General features: G+C 39.8%; 3 protein-coding genes across 7 annotated transcripts in view; all 3 read right to left on the bottom strand.

Moving 5' to 3' along the window:
• The window catches only part of itgb5 (integrin, beta 5), a 29,034-nt gene extending 27,948 nt beyond the window's left edge, over nt 1-1,086 (bottom strand). Inside the window, 2 exon segments of the mRNA XM_020936245.2 lie at nt 93-178; nt 529-1,086. Of these exon segments, the coding sequence (XP_020791904.2) occupies nt 93-178; nt 529-601 (159 nt within the window). The 5' untranslated portion in view covers nt 602-1,086.
• A 181-nt stretch (nt 1,087-1,267) lies between these two features.
• Nucleotides 1,268-5,559, bottom strand: rbm44 (RNA binding motif protein 44). Of its 4 annotated transcripts, none has more exons than XM_055151474.1 (17): nt 5,447-5,559; nt 5,086-5,236; nt 4,816-4,959; nt 4,658-4,732; nt 4,358-4,494; nt 4,020-4,159; nt 3,555-3,948; nt 3,425-3,483; nt 3,162-3,312; nt 3,062-3,093; nt 2,890-2,965; nt 2,698-2,806; nt 2,524-2,622; nt 2,237-2,304; nt 2,067-2,137; nt 1,784-1,973; nt 1,268-1,716 (listed from the first exon to the last, which is right to left on the bottom strand). In XM_055151474.1, exons 1-17 carry the CDS (start codon nt 5,486-5,488, stop codon nt 1,441-1,443), a joined length of 2,214 nt encoding a protein of 737 aa, XP_055007449.1. In that variant the 5' UTR covers nt 5,489-5,559; the 3' UTR covers nt 1,268-1,440. The 4 variants fall into 4 exon arrangements, with proteins under 4 accessions (XP_055007449.1, XP_055007454.1, XP_055007458.1 ...); XM_055151479.1 differs by having other exon boundaries at nt 2,524-2,616; XM_055151483.1 differs by having other exon boundaries at nt 4,816-4,860.
• Nucleotides 5,560-8,137: 2,578 nt separating this feature from the next.
• Nucleotides 8,138-15,823, bottom strand: etv5a (ETS variant transcription factor 5a). 2 transcript variants are annotated; one of them, XM_020936225.2, is made up of 12 exons: nt 15,655-15,823; nt 14,243-14,377; nt 13,999-14,089; nt 13,871-13,918; nt 13,624-13,674; nt 12,227-12,350; nt 11,895-12,122; nt 11,477-11,784; nt 10,296-10,358; nt 9,917-10,155; nt 9,695-9,802; nt 8,138-9,542 (listed from the first exon to the last, which is right to left on the bottom strand). In XM_020936225.2, the coding sequence occupies exons 2-12, from the start codon at nt 14,288-14,290 to the stop codon at nt 9,306-9,308; spliced, it is 1,545 nt and encodes a 514-aa protein (XP_020791884.1). In that variant the 5' UTR covers nt 14,291-14,377; nt 15,655-15,823; the 3' UTR covers nt 8,138-9,305. The 2 variants fall into 2 exon arrangements, with proteins under 2 accessions (XP_020791884.1, XP_020791885.1); XM_020936226.2 differs by having other exon boundaries at nt 9,701-9,802; nt 15,655-15,822.
• Nucleotides 15,824-17,691: the final 1,868 nt, after the last annotated feature.

Below are 17,691 nucleotides of genomic sequence, written 5' to 3'. Positions count from 1 at the left end.
TTGGCAAAGGGCAGCATGCAGGCTTTAGCCTATTCACTGAGAAATACTGAGTCCCATCTCCTTATGTTAAACCAAGAGGGGTTGAGTTTTACCTCCTGTGCGCACCAGGCGCAGTTAGGATGAATGAGGAGGCATTCTTCACAGGAGGTAGCGCTGCCACTCATGCACATGTTGAGACCTAAGAAGGATCAAATATGACAATTGTAGAGTAAAAGTCATAAACAAATAAACATATTTTTTTCAGTAAAGACAGAATAACACTGAGATAGACTAAAATAATGGAATACAAACATCTGTCATATCATGTGTAGGCCTAAGGATTAGAAAATAACCTACAATACAAAACGTGCAAAGGTGTTAATCAATGACATCTTTGTTATGAGCGGATTAATAGGTCTAAATGTAAACTGTCTCTTATCAGCTGAAAATCAAGTAGAGTAGCCATAATTCTCCTATATAACACACTGTTCACAAGCTACATAACCACAGATTGTATAGAACCTAGATCATAACCTTGCATTGTCTTACCCAGTGCGCTGTACATGAAGGTTTCAACAAGCACGCAGCACAATGCTGCTCTCTGCATCCACGTCCTCCACATGGTGCAACCCGCCTTGTTCACAGACGCCTGATTGATAAGGGTCTTTTTTAAATATTTATGCTGTCCAATGGGCTTATTATGGCACCACCAGAGCGCTCATTTGTTTCTACCCTCTTTTACGATACGTGCAAAACTGTAAAATGCGTTTAATCCATCACAGCCCCAGCGACACGCGATTCTTCTCCCAAATCAAGGGTCCTGACAGTTATCCATTGTTTGGGAGCGCACCACGGTGTCCTGTTGATCTTCTGAGGTCCACAAGTTTCTGTTTGGAGGTCTCTATATTCTTCTTCCACGTCTTAGCTCCGTCATCCATAGATGACAACAACGTGCCATAAGCGTATCCATCTTTAAGGGCCACTCACACGGTTGTCGGTCTTTAAAATGCGTGCCAAATTGTAGAAAATGCATTAACTTACGCTACAGACCTTACGTGATTTTCCTTTCACTAACTTTGCTTTTGTAGACCGTCTGTCCGGTTTGAGTCCCACACTCCGCCCATTCTCTACGAGGGATTACGTTAACCCATTCGCTGCTTACGGACACACTGAAACAGAATAACACACCGGGAAGTACGGCCAATACTGACATCTAGTGGGAGAGGAAAATATGTATTGCTTTTTTTTTTTTTTTTTTTTTTAAATTAAATTGAGTCCGCATAGCAACTGCTGAGAGACATTTATTGGTGAACTAAAGCAGGTCCTGTGACGAATTAAAGAAGACTGTAAAAACTGTTCAAAAATATGAAACAACTGCTAAACCAACATGAAGGCAATTATCAAAACATATAAAGCATCTCAGAATATGAATGAACAAAAAAAGACTGAAACATGGTCTCATTAGATTTTAGGTGCTGGTGAGCTAGTCAGGAGATCAGAGGTCATGTCTCGGATTGTCCTGAGAGGCAGACCGCTGAGCACCCCCCTGTATTTGGCCCTCAGCTCCAGAAGGGCGTCTACAATTCTCTGCCGGCTCACACTTGGGTGGCGCTGTGTCAGCTCCGACATGAGGATATCAAAGCTGCCCATGGTGCCATAGTGCTGTGGCACAAACGTGCCTTGAGCTGTGGGTGACACACACACCACCTTCTTCTGTAAACTGGATGATGCTGGTGACTAGTAAAAAGATTTTTAAAATCAATACAAATATTATGACACAAAAATGAGACAACAGGAGTCTCACCTGATTCTGGTTCTTGCTAAGGTTATTTGAGCTTTCAGCCTTGCTGGTGCAGGTGAAAGATTGACCCTGATCTTCTGATCGGCTGGGATTAATGCGTTCTACTTGTAAAGTGTGTCCCTTAATTTTCAGGCCATTGAGCTCCCTCATTGCAGCTTCAGACTGCTGAGTCTCCACTATCACTATGGCAACACTAGAAAGGCAGAGAATAAGACAGGAACTTGTTTCTCTGCAAATGAGATACACAATACTAATGCAGCTGGTGCTATCTACTGATGCCCAATACCTCAGCTCCTTTAAGCTGGAGATGTGAATCTCTGAAACACGGTACTTTTGAAACAATATCCTCACATCATTCTGAAACACAAGTAACACATATTATTAATGCTTATACTGCCCCCTGCTGCACATAGCACTAACTACGTCATGCACAGAAAGTATCTAAAATGCACTTACCTCAGTAACATTAGTGGGAAGCCCAGAAACACAGAGCCCTGCATTCACAACTTTAGGTTTGTCCATAGCTATATGTGAAAATGGTATTAACTTTTAGATTATTATCAACACTAGCATTTTTAAAAATATATTTTTTAAACCATGTGATTTAACAGTTTTTGCACAATCTAAAAAAATAATTCATTTTCTTATGAGAAATGTAAACTAAAGCATTTCCTTGATTAATAACACTTTAAATGGACTAATGTAAAACATTTATGTGATAATTTTTGACCCATTGTTCTTACTTCTAGCAGCGAGATCTTCGTCCTCTTTGAGCTGCACTTCACTTCTGCCAGAAGACAGATCTTCCTCTGCATCAAACCAGGCCTCAGTAGAGACTGAATCTTTCAAATCCACCCAATAAACAGATAGGTAACAAATTCATGCTTTGAATTGGAATGTTGTTACAATTTAGTTACCCGAGAGTTTTCCATCTGGTCTTTGGCTTGTGCTTCCATCCATTGGGACACACGTGACAGCCCTCTTCACTTCAGCATTACCTTTGGAAGAATCTAACATTTCGCTCTCCTAGGAAAATAGTTATTTTACATTAATTTGATCAGCAAAGTTCAATATGTTTTACAGCATAGAGTAATATACAGTTAACTTGCCTGTGAGGAGTTGTTATTGTTGTCACTGATATGAGCGGGTTCAGCATCCATTGTGTCATCATGCTGCTTAGGAGAGCTGCATTAAATAAGACAAAGGAATTAAAAAAATATATATAATATACACTAATATAGAGAAGATAAATTGCACAAAACTGTACATTGTGTGACATACCCAGCAGAGGTCTTCTCAGTATCAGTAATTCTCTACAAAGACAATACACAGTATATTATATACATATTATTTTTGTCTTTATTCCAATAACACAATCCACCATTGCAACTGTTGAGCCTTCAGTTTTCTCTTTGTCAAGAGACAGAGGCTTAAGGTCCTGAAGAGAAATCCCAGACAGGATCTTCTCCCTCATCTTGTTATAATCAGTCTCCAGTGTTTTTAGGTCATTCACAACCCTTGCCAAAGTGGTTCTGAAACAACACGAAAGAAAAATAACATACCAATTAAATTTATAAAACAAACGGAAAAGTTGATTTATAAAATTTAATTTTTACAAGTTGCAACAGCCATGACATGCATTACCTTTGTATCGTCATCTTCTCTAGTAGTTTATCTCTCTCGGTTTTGATTGTAATGTACTCCTAGTACAGAACAACAGTATGATATAGATTAAGCTGTCCTATAAACTCTTAGTTGACATCTTTAAATTTACCTCAGTGACATAATCCAGGTCTAACATGTAGACCTCTGTATTGAGATGCTTGTCTGCAGTTTGTTGGGGTTCAGTTTGGCTTAGCGTAGACATGGTCATAGTCTGCTCAGTGCCGACTGTAGCATCACAGGTGCAGACAGCGGTCATGGGGGAGGTGGACCTGTCCTCAGTCTTTCTGATGATGGACTCAATAATAGAAACTTCATTTCCAGAGACTAAATCTCCAGAGAGTAACTGAGAAGTATCAGGACTTTGATTTGGGACACACAAAACAATGCTCTTATCTGCCTCCAAGATGCTGTAGAAGTTTTCCTTCAAACTGGTTTCATGCCCCACGTTCTGTAACAAGGCACTGCCACCGCTGCAGTGAAGATCAGGGCTACTGAGCAGAACACTGTCAAAAATAGTGCTTCTTAGTAGGCACATCTTCAAGAATAAATGCAGTTACATATCAACTACACTTACACAGTAGTAGTTTGAGGATTCACTTCTTGTATGTGCTTTTCCAGTTGCATGTCCCGAGACATATTAGCTAACTGCTCTTCTAAGTTCTTATCATTGTGATCATTGCTAGTGTGTGCCATCGGCCATGTCAGTTTACTTATCTACAAGATGAGCAGAGGGATTTTTAAGATTGTGTATGGACAAAAAATGTGTATGCCAGATATGGGCAAATATACAATATATTAATTATGTATTGTCACATATTAAAATGGTAGATTCTTAATTGAGAAAATACATTTCTTTCAATATTAAACAAACAAATAACATAACAGACAATAATTCCACAGTAGTGAACTTACTTCTTGTACTTTGGGGTCAGCTGTTTGCAATGGAGGTCTGCTGTAGTTTGTGTGTAGACAACTCTGATGTTCGTTGTATCCCTTGTATCTGTTGTGATACAGAGGAAAGTTGTCTCTTGACTCTTCAGGAATTACATCTAAAGTGGATAGAGCGTTGCAGTTTATTAATTAAGCCCAGCTCTCACATCATGGTCATTCTCAAGATACAGATGTAGATTACTGAGAAACCTTTGTTAATGAGTCATGATTAAATAAATAATTAGGATGTAATTTACAGCTAAGTATTTAAATATAGCATACTTTTCACATAAACATGGTGCTTTGATAGCTCTAAACCAGGATGTTTCTTTAGGAACTGGTGAAATCCTCCATCATCTAGAAAACAAAACAGCACAGATCTACATCTATAGCACCAAAATAAAATCTATATTTCTAAACTTTACATAATGATAAAGTACCTTGAATAATTTTTCTATCATCAGGGGAGAGAGCAAGGTACCAGCCTAGAAGTTTGGAGTCAGTTAGAGCCAGGTAGATATTTTCATAAATCAATCTGAAGACAGAGTTCCTCAAAAAAAGAGCTCTATCTGCACTTGTCAGGTCTGTTTATGAGAGAAAGACCTAGAATTAAAGTTATGCATGGAGAATTATTCTTTAAATGGTGATCTAGTTGTAGTGTAGTTGGCCCTCATGACAGATTCTGGTGTTTAACAGAATTGCCTGCTTACGTGGAGCTTCACTGATCACCCTGTACAGCTGAGGGGGGACTGGAGCAGGTGGTGGAACCATGTGGATCCTGGGATAGTCATTTAGCATGCAAGCTTGCCTACTTGCAATTAGGGCTTGGTCGACAGGGCAGTGGGAGCACTGGCAAACTGTCTAAAAGGTTATAAAGTAAAAATTAGTGGACAAACTCATACTTTAAACAACCGCAGTTAATATTTTGTAGTTGTGCATGCACTGACAGTTACACGACTCAGCTTTAGAAGGCCGCGCCATAAACTGACACGTGGCGAAACAAAGCCCAGCGATCAAAACCAATATAACAAAAATCAATAAGTTCATATTTCACGCGGAAATGTACTTTACCTGCGGCGGCATGTTTGGCATCATGTTTATTGACCTAAACATGATCGTGTAAACGAGTTTGCTATATTTCGTGAGATCTGGCACTAACAAAGTGACAGTTGAGTGGGCGTATCTTGAACAACTGATGTCTACATGAGCCAATTAGCTGCATAGCACGGTTGACAATTTGTCATAAGCAAGTAGCTAATACAACTAGCAATCTACGATCGGTTAGTTAGTTAGATTTTTTAAAAGCTAAATTATCAGATAACGTTTGACCAAAGAGTTGCTGCTAATTAAGCTAAGTTAGCTAAGTGATGCTAACAGTTATGCTGACTAAATGTGTTTCTGAATGAGAGAAAAACATAATCCAAGAATCCTATTTCTGCCTATTTACACTAAAACCAAGCCAACTCTATTACATTTTATTATGGCAGTATTTTTAAGGCACTTACTTAGACAAAAATTCAAGTGTAATAGTAAGTAGACATGCGCTGCGTAACAACGATTTAACATATGTAACAAAAACTACAGTTAATCGATGTAATAAAAACAAAAATACTGTTTTACAGATAGTAATTTAACATTCAAAACTAATATAGTGCATAATCCACGAAAAGCCCTACTGAATGATGTCGTAATAAGAGTTTTGTCCACCAGAGGGTAGTCGTCCATCGTGGATGAAGGGGCCAACGTCATTGAGAACGTGGCCAGTCTATACATACAAATAAACAGCCTATGGACAGACATGGGTTGGTTCTGGTGATTTACTGACATGGGTGGGTGGGATGTATGGCAGTTTTACCATAAAAGTTTCAAGTTTAACCATATTATCTAAACATTGTCTAAACACCATGATAATAACGAGCACACAGTCACATCATTAGCCAATATGTACTATGCATCAATTATTTGTTTGGAAGTCAGTGTAGATAAGCTGACTTTAAATAAATCCAGATTTTGGTGACAGCAAAACAAAGAAAACAAAACAACAACAACAAAGAAAGAGTGAGAGAGAGAGAAAGAGTGAGAGAAAGAGAGAAAGAAAGAGTGAGAGAGAGAGAGAAAGAGTGAGAGAAAGAGTGAGAGAAAGAGAGAGAGAAAGAGTGAGAGAGAGAGAGAGAGAAAGAAAGAGTGAGAGAGAGAAAGGGTGAGAGAGAGAGAGAGAGAGAGAGAGAGAGTAATGTGTGATATAGGTTTTGGCAAAATGCCATCTCTCCTGGTTAGAAAATAACAACTCGCCCACTGTCTATATACTCTACAAAACAACAAATAAATGAAAGACACAATCCATAGACCTTTGCATTACTATAGAACTATTGCATTACTGCCTTTCAGAAATACGTAAACCATGTTTTGTTTTTTCTCAGGCTACATACTTATAGCTTTCATTTAGAAAAATACAACTACATATTTCTATCCAATATATCATGCATATCTTTAACATACTTTTGGTGTGAGAGTAAACAGATAATTATTCACCCAGAAATGCAATCCAGAGATCCAGGAGAAGCATGCGACTCTAGAAATGAGCCAGGTCAAGCAGCGTTCTGCCAGACCAGACCAGACTGACTGCAGAGGGAAGAGGGGTAGTGACCCGAAGGCAGTGGATCATGCACGAGCGTTTATAGTACCTATGGAGATATCATAAACTCAATAAAAAAGAGGAGCGTACTCATGTCGCCACATTTACGTTCCTACAGCCTTTATTTCGCACATTTAAAAGGTCCATATCACACTGTTTTCTGATCTGTGTTATAATGTTGTTTACTGACCAAACAGAGAACACTCTGTTCCACCTTGTACTGTCATGTGGTAATACATGAAGTCCTTCATTGTCTTTTTAAACTCCATACAGGTTCACTAGAATCATTTGGGTAATGTGTGAATGAAATGAAACACAACTCCAGGTGATTTTGAGGAGGTAACAACATTTCAACATGGCTTAAAGCTCATAAGTCTGTTAGTCAATTTTGCATAATATAGGACCTTTTACATATATTTTTGAGCAACTCTCACCCTCACCCTGGCCCTATTATTAACCATAATCTCTAAACCAAGCCCTGATCTTATCCATAACCTTACAACCCAATAAACAAATGGGGACATATTAGATTTAAATTTTATGTTTTTAGAGACTTATTTTGTATGCGTTTGTATTTATCTTATTTTTTGTGACTGTCTCATAACTGTTTAAATTGGTCTTTCACATACATCGGTATCTGCATTTAAGTATTTACTGTTATTTTTTTAAAACATCAACCTGCTCAGGACTACAGGCATAAATTAGCGTTCATGCTGGAAAAACTGGCACCATCCTTCCTGTGATTTTTTTTTTTTTTTGGTTAATATGTTGTGATGGTGCACTGCCCCTGTACAAATAAATGCACACCATATCATAAGACATTTTTCTTTACAGTGCAATTGTCTTGTTAATATTAAAACTGGTTTATAAGACTGGTGACTGAGTTTCATATTCACACTACAAAGTATAATTTTATCAGATTTCAGGTTTTGAACAAAAAAAAAATTGTATTTCAACTCAATAGATTTTGCAAATACTGTTAGGGCAGTACTTATTAAGTTTCTGTGTATATGAATGTAATATTTGTATTGTCTCAGTCATACTACACTACAATTATACATTTTATCTTAGCATCAACAACCAGACGTGACATACAAGCCCCATTAATAGACCAGGCCACAGTTGCATAAGGATCAAGATAGTTTATTTTAAAAGGTACATTTCTATAGAGCCAGAACTATATAGCTTATACATGAAAACAAATGCAGCCTTATAGCAAAAATATATACTTTATAATAGTTTGTCCTTGCCCCGACTGAGAAACAGGTAACACAAAAAGTTGCAGAGAATATCACAAATATCTTCTTTGTCCAAAAACTGAAGCGATATGTTGGTGGCACCATGCAAATAGAAGCTTCTTGTTAACTTAAAGAAAATGTCCATTCAGTTGTGGCAAAAAGTCAACAATTTCTTTTTTGCATGCAAGATTTTGCTCCTGTGGTACAGTGGTGCATTTACATGTACAATGCAGAGGAAAAACTCAAAGCACGCACACAGAATACAAAAAGGAGCAACTGTCTTATACATTGATAGCAATAGGTTAGAAAAGTGAATTTGGATTTGCCTTTAACTGGGAGTGCTATTTTTGAAAGATGAGTAATGAAGAATTGAAAGAAAAAGATACAAGAAGACTATTGCTGATTGTTACATTAAATAAAAGCAGTTTCAATTCTGTTCATGTTACAAGAACATTTAGATAGGAAACCAACTACTGCGTGAAATACAGCAACATCCCAGAACATCCCAGAATCTCTTTGCTCTGGGTAATAAAAACAAAACACACATGGCAAATGTTCAAAGCAAATATCTACAGAAATACATGGTTTGTGGGGACTGTGTTTCTGTATGGAGAGTTCTGACAATCCTCTTTTAGTTAAAGCCCTTTTAGTGGATTTCCAGAAACAAGTGAGGGACCAAAAGGCAACTTTATAAATACTGCTGCAAAGTTCATCCCAAATATTTAAATTTCTTGATTGTTTCATTAAAGCAGATTGTCACATAGAACATGTCACATAGAAATGTAACAACTCTTGCAGTCTCTCATGAAGGAAAAAATCTGACAGCTTTTTTGAAAGGCCTTAGACCTCGCTTTTTGGTCTCCATGGAAACAGTAGCTCCATGCTTTATGTGTAAAAGCAGGACTATGTTGATCCTCTGTGTTTTCCTCCCTTGTTCGCTCTTAGCTGGGACAGTGTTGCCAAGGTGTCCGGGGAGGAACGTGAGCAAAACATGTCTTTTCAATCGCGTAGCTCAAGTATAGTTCAAGCACATAGAGTCTTCATGTACAATGTCATTTCAGTAGCCATAACCATCTTGGAAAGGTAGGCCTGTGACGCACTGCTCCCCTCCTTCCAGCAAATAGGGGCCAGCGTCCTCGTAGTGCGTGAGTGGGACAGTGTCATCATCCAAACCCAGACCGGGGAGGCTGTCAGGGTCGGCCTTCAGGTTGGGCCTCTGGTTGTCGGGGAAGGCCATGGAGAACAGTGCCTCTGGATCGCACACAAATTTGTACACATACCTTTCACCAGCCACCTGAAAAAAACAATAGGGAGAATTAGTACAAAATTAGACAAAAAAGTGATCATTATGAATGCTTTAGCTGCAAGTCCAATTTCATCTTTTCATCTATTCATTAATTATTTACATATATATATATTGTGAAAAACAAAAAAAACTCAACGTGCCTTTACCTTCTGCATGATGCCCTTCTCATAGTAGTAACGCAGTGAGCGACTTAGTTTGTCGTAATTCATGGCTGGTCGGTTCTTTTGGATGCCCCAGCGACGAGCCACCTGAAAAGCAAAAATAAATAATTAATTCAATTTGTAATCAAGGAAACAAAACTGTATAATTGGTTTGATAGAATGTTATGGATGGATGTCATACAAAATTCTGTATGAACCAACCTCTTCGGGCTCTATAAGCTTGAACTCCATGCCACGACCAGTCCAGGCGATGAAATGCCCATTGGCTGGATCATCTAATAAAGTCACCAGGAACTGCCAGAGCTGAAGAGAGCCACGGCGCTGGTACGGGGGCCCATCCCGATACACGGATGGTTCCTGCTTGATCTTCCCCTCTAGCCTCTCAGGGACCACACAGGTATCGTCAAAATAGAGCTGAGAATCTCTGTCAAAGGAGAAGTCTGAAACAACAAGAATAAAAACATTTTAATCAGATTTGTTTCACTGAATGTGAATGAAGGCTATAGAATGAACATCTAAATTATATATTAATAATATTAATATTAAGTTTAAGTCAAATTGTATTGTAAATAATACTTACTTTCTTGATTACTTTGATAGAAGCTCCCTGCTCTTCCAAATGATGACTGGCATTGAGGCACTTCTATAAAAAGAGAAAAGGACATTTTAGAGAATTATTGCATTTCAGTTCAGCACAACAAGTGAATAATAAAAAATAATGTTTATTGAATTTGTCTTTATGGACATGTGCAGGGGGGGCTGAAGCCTTGTTTTCATGGTAAAGTGAACTGCACCCATCATCCTTTGAATGTTGACCAAGCCTTTGAATAGGATTAGCCCAATGGGCTCTATATTAAATCTCAATGACAATTGAGTTACACCAGTCCTCCTCACCCTCAGGGGTCGCAATCATCTCAAACTCTGTTTCTGTTTCCTAACCTCTGATAAAAAAACAAAAAAACAAAAAGAGAAAAAACACAGACATCAACTAAATGCTGCCTTCAAGTGGTCGCTCTTTATTGTCCTCACGTTAGAGAAGTCTGCAAGACGTCATTGTGGCCACAAAGACACTATCTGTATTTTATTAAGGCATCCACAGTGAAATACAAGATTTTCTGAGCTCAACACGTAGCACACATTTACCAATCAAAGAGATGCTAGACATCTGTGACGCTGGTGTTTAAAGGCCATAAGAAGCTAAGAGGATTTGTTATTACATCACTACTAGTCTGCACCAACAAGCAGAAAGCATGTAAATGAAACCCAGTGACAAGGCAAAGATTAAAAAGTAGTTACATTTCAAGGAAAAGATGTCAAGCAAACAGCAGATGGGTGTGTGGGCGTTCAAATCAAACAATACAAAACCAGGCTCACTTTTTCGTTATTATGTACAAACAGATACCACAGGATATACTATTGTGAGGCTATCTGGAGAATGCAATAGATCCTTTACACTCTACATTCTGTGCCTCAGGTCAGCCTGTCCTCTGAGCGCAGTGGCCTAGATCTATTCCAGGTAGGCTCAGTGAAGATTCCTGCACCTGGCCCTAACCCATTTACTCTGTGCCCGTGAAGCTTAAGCTAAGTGACAGGACCCACTTTCCTCTTTCTGACAGGGCTTTGGAGGATGAGGCTGATTATGCATGTGTGCTAACAGTGGTGTTAAAGCCACACGCATGTGTAATTGGCTGAAATAAACAAGATTTTCTCAAACGTCAACATTAAAACAACACAAAGCCCCATTTATGTTATAGCACTCACCAGAATCAAAACAGAAGTCCCGAGGCTCCTGCTTGATGCTCATCGAGTGAAAGGGTGGTTGTTGAGGGCCAGGGGCAGACGGGACCATCGTGGGAACACCCTGCTCCGTGTACCGGGGGTCGAGGAACTCCTGTTTAAAACCTTGTGGAGGTACAGCCACCAAAGGCTCCGACATCTGCCGGTGGTATGGAGGCCGGCTGTCTCTGGGCAGAGCACTGCTGCTGGGGGGCTGTGGGAGGAATGGTGGGCGCCCTTGGCTTTCTGACTGGGGAAAAGGTAGACATGGCTCTGACATCTGCCTCTGAAACCTAAAACCAGACACAAGTTATGTCACTATTTCATATTCAATTTTAAGAGTCAAAAAACACAGTGAACAAAATCAGAGATTACAACTTTATGATTTAAAGCAGATACTGACCTGTTGTTTGCATCCTGGTTAATAGGCGTGCAGGGGACAGCGAAGGGCAGGCTGTGGAGTGCTTGCTGGTTTGGAGGTTGCTGTGCGGGCCTTTGGGTGGGACTGGGCCCATGCTGGGGTGTGGGAGGGGTCTGTTCCCTCAGTGTATTGGACGTCCCACATGGAGACACTGGGGTGGAGGGAGGGCTTAATGGCTTGAACCCAGGGGTGGGTTTCCTGTCGCAGGCACTGTGGGTGAAGAGATAAGTCAAGTAAAATATAGCATTTCTTAAATATGATATGTGGGTTAAATTTAGTGAGAGCTTTAGTTAGATGCAATAGATGTAACATACCTGTAGCTGTAAAGGCACTTCTCTGCGTAGGGCATGGGACTCCTGTCCTGGCGACAGGGAGACAAATCTTTGGACGGAGTCTGCTCTCGTTTGATCTTGGCGGGTGGAGGGCCATGAAACATCACTGTATAGAGGAAAAATAACACAGACAGCATAGTGCATTAGATGTAGACCAGATCTGAGCTAACCATGGCCATAAACAGAAGTGCACTCTTATCTTAACCACATCTTGAACTGATAGACAAATGGAGGCATGGCCAGTGTCTATTCCCTCGACTGGCAGAGACACTTAGCAGCTATTTGTCTTGAGCATTAATGACAGTCGACTCTGGCTTTTGAAAACAACATCCATCCACCACTGTTAGGTAGCATGATCCTAACTGCACAGTACACACTAAAGCTATCAAACGGCTCGTCTGCCTCCCATTAGGGCAAGCCAATACCAATATCCATGAATCAGTGCGCTGTAATCTAATGGTGCTGAATGATTTTCTTTCTCCCATGCTGTAACCATTAGACACTCTCTGCAGTGCTCTGTCTATCGGCTGCAGTTTCCGGGGCGCCACATAATAGCCAGGCAGAAACTAGATCCCCTGGCACAGAGGAGCAGCGGCCAAATAAATCACCCGGAGCGCTGATGGACCAAAGAGGGCGCACAATGGGCACGTGAGTCAGACCAAAGGGTCCGCTGAGGCTTTTCACACGGAGAGAGGAGCAAATGGGGACAAAATTCAAAATCTAGACTCCCATAAGAGTCATCTGCTTTACAAATGCCGTTTTAGCCAGATATAATAAACAGATTTTAGCTAGCGTGATGCAGTTTGAAGTCTAATCAACGGTAACTGCTATCCATCAAAAACAAGTCTTCTTGTCAACTTGTCAAACTAGTGGCCAGATAGTTTTTTGTAATCCACAACTTGCTTAACAAAACATGGACCACCACCACACCCAATCCTCCTACGCACTAAAGCTAAAATTAAATGTGAAAGACAACAGAGGGGGCAGGGGGCATAAAACAACCCACTGACACTGACCATAATCTAAAATGTATTTCACAGCAGTAGACCAAAACACTATGTAGATGTTCTTATCTTTCAGCCTGCAATAAACAGCGGACAGAGAGGCAGCACTACGCCTCAGAATCTAGCAGCTACAGTGGATCTGGCTACAGTGGCTGAGTGCGAGAAAGTGTGAAATCAGATTAGGACTTGGGCTCATGTGATGCCCCATGCCAATCGGCTGATTACACTCAAAATGGAGGAGAGGGAAGCATGGCCTACTCTGAGCTGAGTCTGAAAAACAGTGGCATTATACAAAGACAAGTCAGCATGTGGGAGAAGGTTAGGGGTGAAGCAACAGCCTAGAGAAACTATTCATAAAAGCAACAAGGTACTCACAATTATCAGACTGGAAATCCGGAACAAACTGCTCATCATCAGGCACCTGAGCTGTGAAATAAAAATTACAACAGTTACATACATGTCAATGCATGCTTACACTGAGTTAGCAAAGTCAAATTCTAAAGATTATACATTCCATTGTTGTTGCATTATCATAGATATTCTTAAGTTAATTGTTTAATTGCTTCATTAAAACAGTATCGAACATATGAACATCACATCAAAAGTAGAAAAAAGTAATTACCTTCAGCTATCCAGATCTCCTGCAGCTGACTGAGGTCTTGAAAAAGTTCTGTAAAAAAAAAAACATTAATTTGAAACATAATTAAAACAAAAACAAAATACACACAAAGTAATAGAATAATGCCAAACCTTCTGTGTCCTGTGCAAGTTCAGTCTCGACAAACTTCCTTTTCCTGTCAATCAGAGGTCTGCTGTGAGGCTCTTCCACGCACGACTTGTGCTGTCCAGAGAAAGATGGAGACATGTTAAGACCAGTGCTCCACTTATCAGAAGACGTCATGCACACAGGACAATGGCTGCACGTTTACTCAATAACACTGTCATTTAAACACATGTGTTTGAAGATGCGCAGGGCAACTGCATGTCCACTTACATTGGGTGGGATTATAAAAGGGACTTGCTGGTCATAGAATCCATCCATGATTTCTGCAATGGCTTGGGGCTCAGATTTTAAGGGGAGGGGGTTCGCTTTAAAGCGACAGAGCCACCTGGGCCAACCTTTGAATCCCTGTAAAGCAGAAAGTTCATCACATTAAATGCCTCATGCAGGTAGAGCAAATATACTTAAAGAAATATTGTGATTAAAAAGGAAAAAACAACATTTTTATAAAAGGGGAAAAACAACAACAAACAACAACAAAAAAACAAAAACAAGAATAAATAAATAAAAACATAGCCTACAAAGTGCCTCAAGAGGATTTTAAACAAAAAGCCACTGCTGCAGCATGTTTACAGCATACACGTAACGTTGTTATATAAGCCACACTCACTGACCATCTGCGTGCACTACTTTCAACAGGACGGCTGGACGAGGGGCGCGCAACAAAACAACTAAACCTCTTTAAGCATATTGAAGGGTGAACGTAAACTGGTTTTATCTCGGTTTGACGCGAAAATAGAAGTAGAAGGCAATGTATGTATCGGATGCATTAAAGTCAGAAGGATGAGAGAAAAAGTTCCTTTACAACAATAATCACTGTGCGCGCTGCTCCATCTCCTTGAGCGCACTGAGTGATATGACTCACTCCGCTATCTTCTGTTAATGGATGACGAATAAAGGATAGCTGCTGGGCAATGATTACAGGCGCCGAGTTTATATCATTAGAGCTCACTGTACCAAGACCACAAGAAGTGCAGAGACAGAGGCTTTACACTTTTAAAAGCAAACTGCGTCACCAAAGAGCAGCAAGGCGCCGTAACACAACTGTGTTTAACGCAAAGGAAACTAAAGAGAGACTGAAGTTGTTTTCGTTCGTTGTTGTTTTAGCTAGAATGATGTACAGTAGTCAACAGGCTTTGCGGTGCGTTTTATCCCGGGGCTTTTGATCGCACGCACAGACAGATCTGATATTTTCCTTTAAACTTCTTTAACACTTCAAACAGCGCTGGGGCCTCCGCGGGGGAGAGACACCCCCCACGGCCCCGCTCTCCTCCCTCCACACGCCCTTCCCCCACAGTCTCCCGTCTCTTGTTTTTCTCAATGAAGTGAAACTCGATCCGTGTGGAAACACGGGGAGGAAAGAAATGTCTCGTCCATTCATAAAATCAGTGTCCTGACCGGGGCGACAACTCGCTGTTGCAGACGACACAGTTTAATAAACCTCTGTAAGCACTTAGCAAAAGATCGCATCCGCCTAAAATTTAGTACGATAGAAAATAATCGCTCAAGCCTTAATATCTTTATATAAAGATGGCGTGCACTCGTTTGAAGTCTGCGACCATTAAAATTATATGTTTTTTGCAGGACGCGAATCAAAGCTAGTGTCCCAAAATACTGCAGCCTACCTTGTCTGTGGTTTTGTGCACCCCCTCGCTTGAAAAATGCAGAAGTTAAATCCCAAAACAGAAGCGTGAACGTGTGGAGAGTCGGGGAATCTTCTGCGTACTGATAAACTGCAGCGCCTCCGTCGACTCACAAAACTTGACTGAGCTTTTCGTTAATGGTCCGAGCTAGTTTTCCCTTGGGCTCGAGCTGCGCGCAGAGACAGACGCTGATTGGCCAAAGCTGTCTGTCTGTTTACACTCTGGCCAATGGGCTTTCTGACGCTCATTAATTATACATGAAACACTCAGCAGCCAATCACAGCGAAGCACAGACCTATTTTTATGAATGGCTGGACTTCATTCACATTTTTTTTTCAACCCTCAACGCCAAGCTGCATTTAAAGGGCCAGTCCTACACAAGTGGAAATGTACTGAAGCGTAAAACCACTGTCAAAACCGGACCATCTGAACCTTACTTAATTTTATTTAGGCTATTTATTTATTGTATTGTATGGTATGTTAGTTTTATGGATTTCTCAAAGCCTACGTAAGTCTTACATAATAGGCTATAAGCATTAATTCCTGTTGATCAGTGAAAGTGGCTCCTCTGTGTTTATAAACTTTTGTGGAAAATAATCTACAACATGCAAAATGCTAGCAGCCACATTCCATATAATTATGTAGAGGGTAGCAAATCTGTTCAGGGTATTTCTGGTCCCCGAAGGATCAGTTTCAATATTGCCTAAAGAATAGATGACCTTCTTCATTTGTTGTCTTGTCTTAAGGGTTTATCTTCTTTGCTATTTGCAGTGAATGTCAATGAGAGAAGAGCATATCTGTTTTGATATGGACTTAGAGTGACATGTCCCTGCAATATAAATCCTTATTAAGAAGAAATTATACTTTCACCAGTATCTCCTATGCTACTTTAAGTGTTTCCCTGTGGAAACAAATTGTTAAATGTGTTGACAAGTATGTGAAGTGTGTAGGCAAATACAATCTAAAGCCAAAAGGTGTGATAAATAAATAACCTTTGCCATTATCACCTCAATCACTAAATAGGATCAGTCATTTAGCAACATATGCATCAGCTAGAAGTGATGAAAACCTTTGAAATACCTCAAGCAAGGGTTGTTGCTTTAAACATGCACTATGTAATTTCTTGTCGGGAGTCCATCACCTGCTTGTTTCTGTGGATATGTCATTGCTTTGCCTGGAATGTTCCACAGTATGATATGAACTACCTTACATTTATTCAATTACAGGTGGTTTTAGTTCAAAAATAGGCATTCTGACTGTGTTCTATTTATTATGCAACTATTTTTTACAGATATTAAATTGGTGCATTGTTTCAGCTAAGAAAATAATTAGTCTTCTACAAATATATAAAATATATGAATAATTTCCAAAATATACTTTGCAGGTACTGAAGTAAATTACTCGAGTATAAATAAACTCTTGCTGTACATTCAACCTTTGACGTCAGCCAGCGTTTAAATTGACCCGCATAAGGATAACAGTAATCCTTCGTAATCCTTTGCAACCACCATTAACCGACTTTTGCATAGGCAGTAACAGTAGTAGTAGTAGTAGTAGTAGTAGTAATAAGAAATAAGACAAAATAATACTTGTACTGTGTAATTATGTTTATTTAACAGCAGTCTCTTTTTTGCTACTTATTTTGAAGTTATTATTACCATTTGTATTTTTGCAGTTTGTTATTATACGATATGGTAATGTGTGAGCTACTGTGTCCAAATAATTTCCCTTATGAATAAATAAAGTTTGTTAAGTCTCGTAGTAGTAGTAGTTGTACAAACAGACATTACTTGCTTCACTGTTTCATAAAGTACAATGCAAATATTATCTTAAACAGGCCTGGTTAACACTGGTTTAAAAATACCTGACTGAATTGTGTTCACTTGAAAGCAGAGGACAGGCTTGTATCTTACGGTCCACCCACCACGCTGCAGAGTGTATGCGGCTGTGGTGGGTGGTCACTCGGAGGCGTGCAGAGAGAGCACATTGTGAAGCTGTTATTCTTATTCTTTCCTAAAA

This window comes from Boleophthalmus pectinirostris, unplaced genomic scaffold (assembly GCF_026225935.1).
Source record: "Boleophthalmus pectinirostris isolate CB_2022bp ecotype Guang Dong unplaced genomic scaffold, ASM2622593v1 HiC_scaffold_1, whole genome shotgun sequence".
Taxonomy (NCBI): domain Eukaryota; kingdom Metazoa; phylum Chordata; class Actinopteri; order Gobiiformes; family Gobiidae; genus Boleophthalmus; species Boleophthalmus pectinirostris.
The sequence above is the reverse complement of the archived record's forward strand: the minus strand, read 5'-3'. Positions and strand labels throughout refer to the sequence as shown.

Coding starts and splice junctions, on each gene's coding strand:
- etv5a (XM_020936225.2), bottom strand. CDS start 14,290: ATGGATGGATTCTATGACCAGCAAGTCCCTTTTATAATCCCACCCAAT. Junction 13,919..13,998: donor ACTTGCACAGGACACAGAAG/GTTTGGCATTAT, acceptor TTTTTTTTACAG/AACTTTTTCAAGACCTCAGT. Junction 10,156..10,295: donor CTATCAAAGTAATCAAGAAA/GTAAGTATTATT, acceptor TTGTTGTTTCAG/ACTTCTCCTTTGACAGAGAT.
- rbm44 (XM_055151474.1), bottom strand. CDS start 5,488: ATGTTTAGGTCAATAAACATGATGCCAAACATGCCGCCGCAG. Junction 3,313..3,424: donor GAGAAGATGACGATACAAAG/GTAATGCATGTC, acceptor GTGTTGTTTCAG/AACCACTTTGGCAAGGGTTG. Junction 2,138..2,236: donor TTCCCACTAATGTTACTGAG/GTAAGTGCATTT, acceptor CTTGTGTTTCAG/AATGATGTGAGGATATTGTT.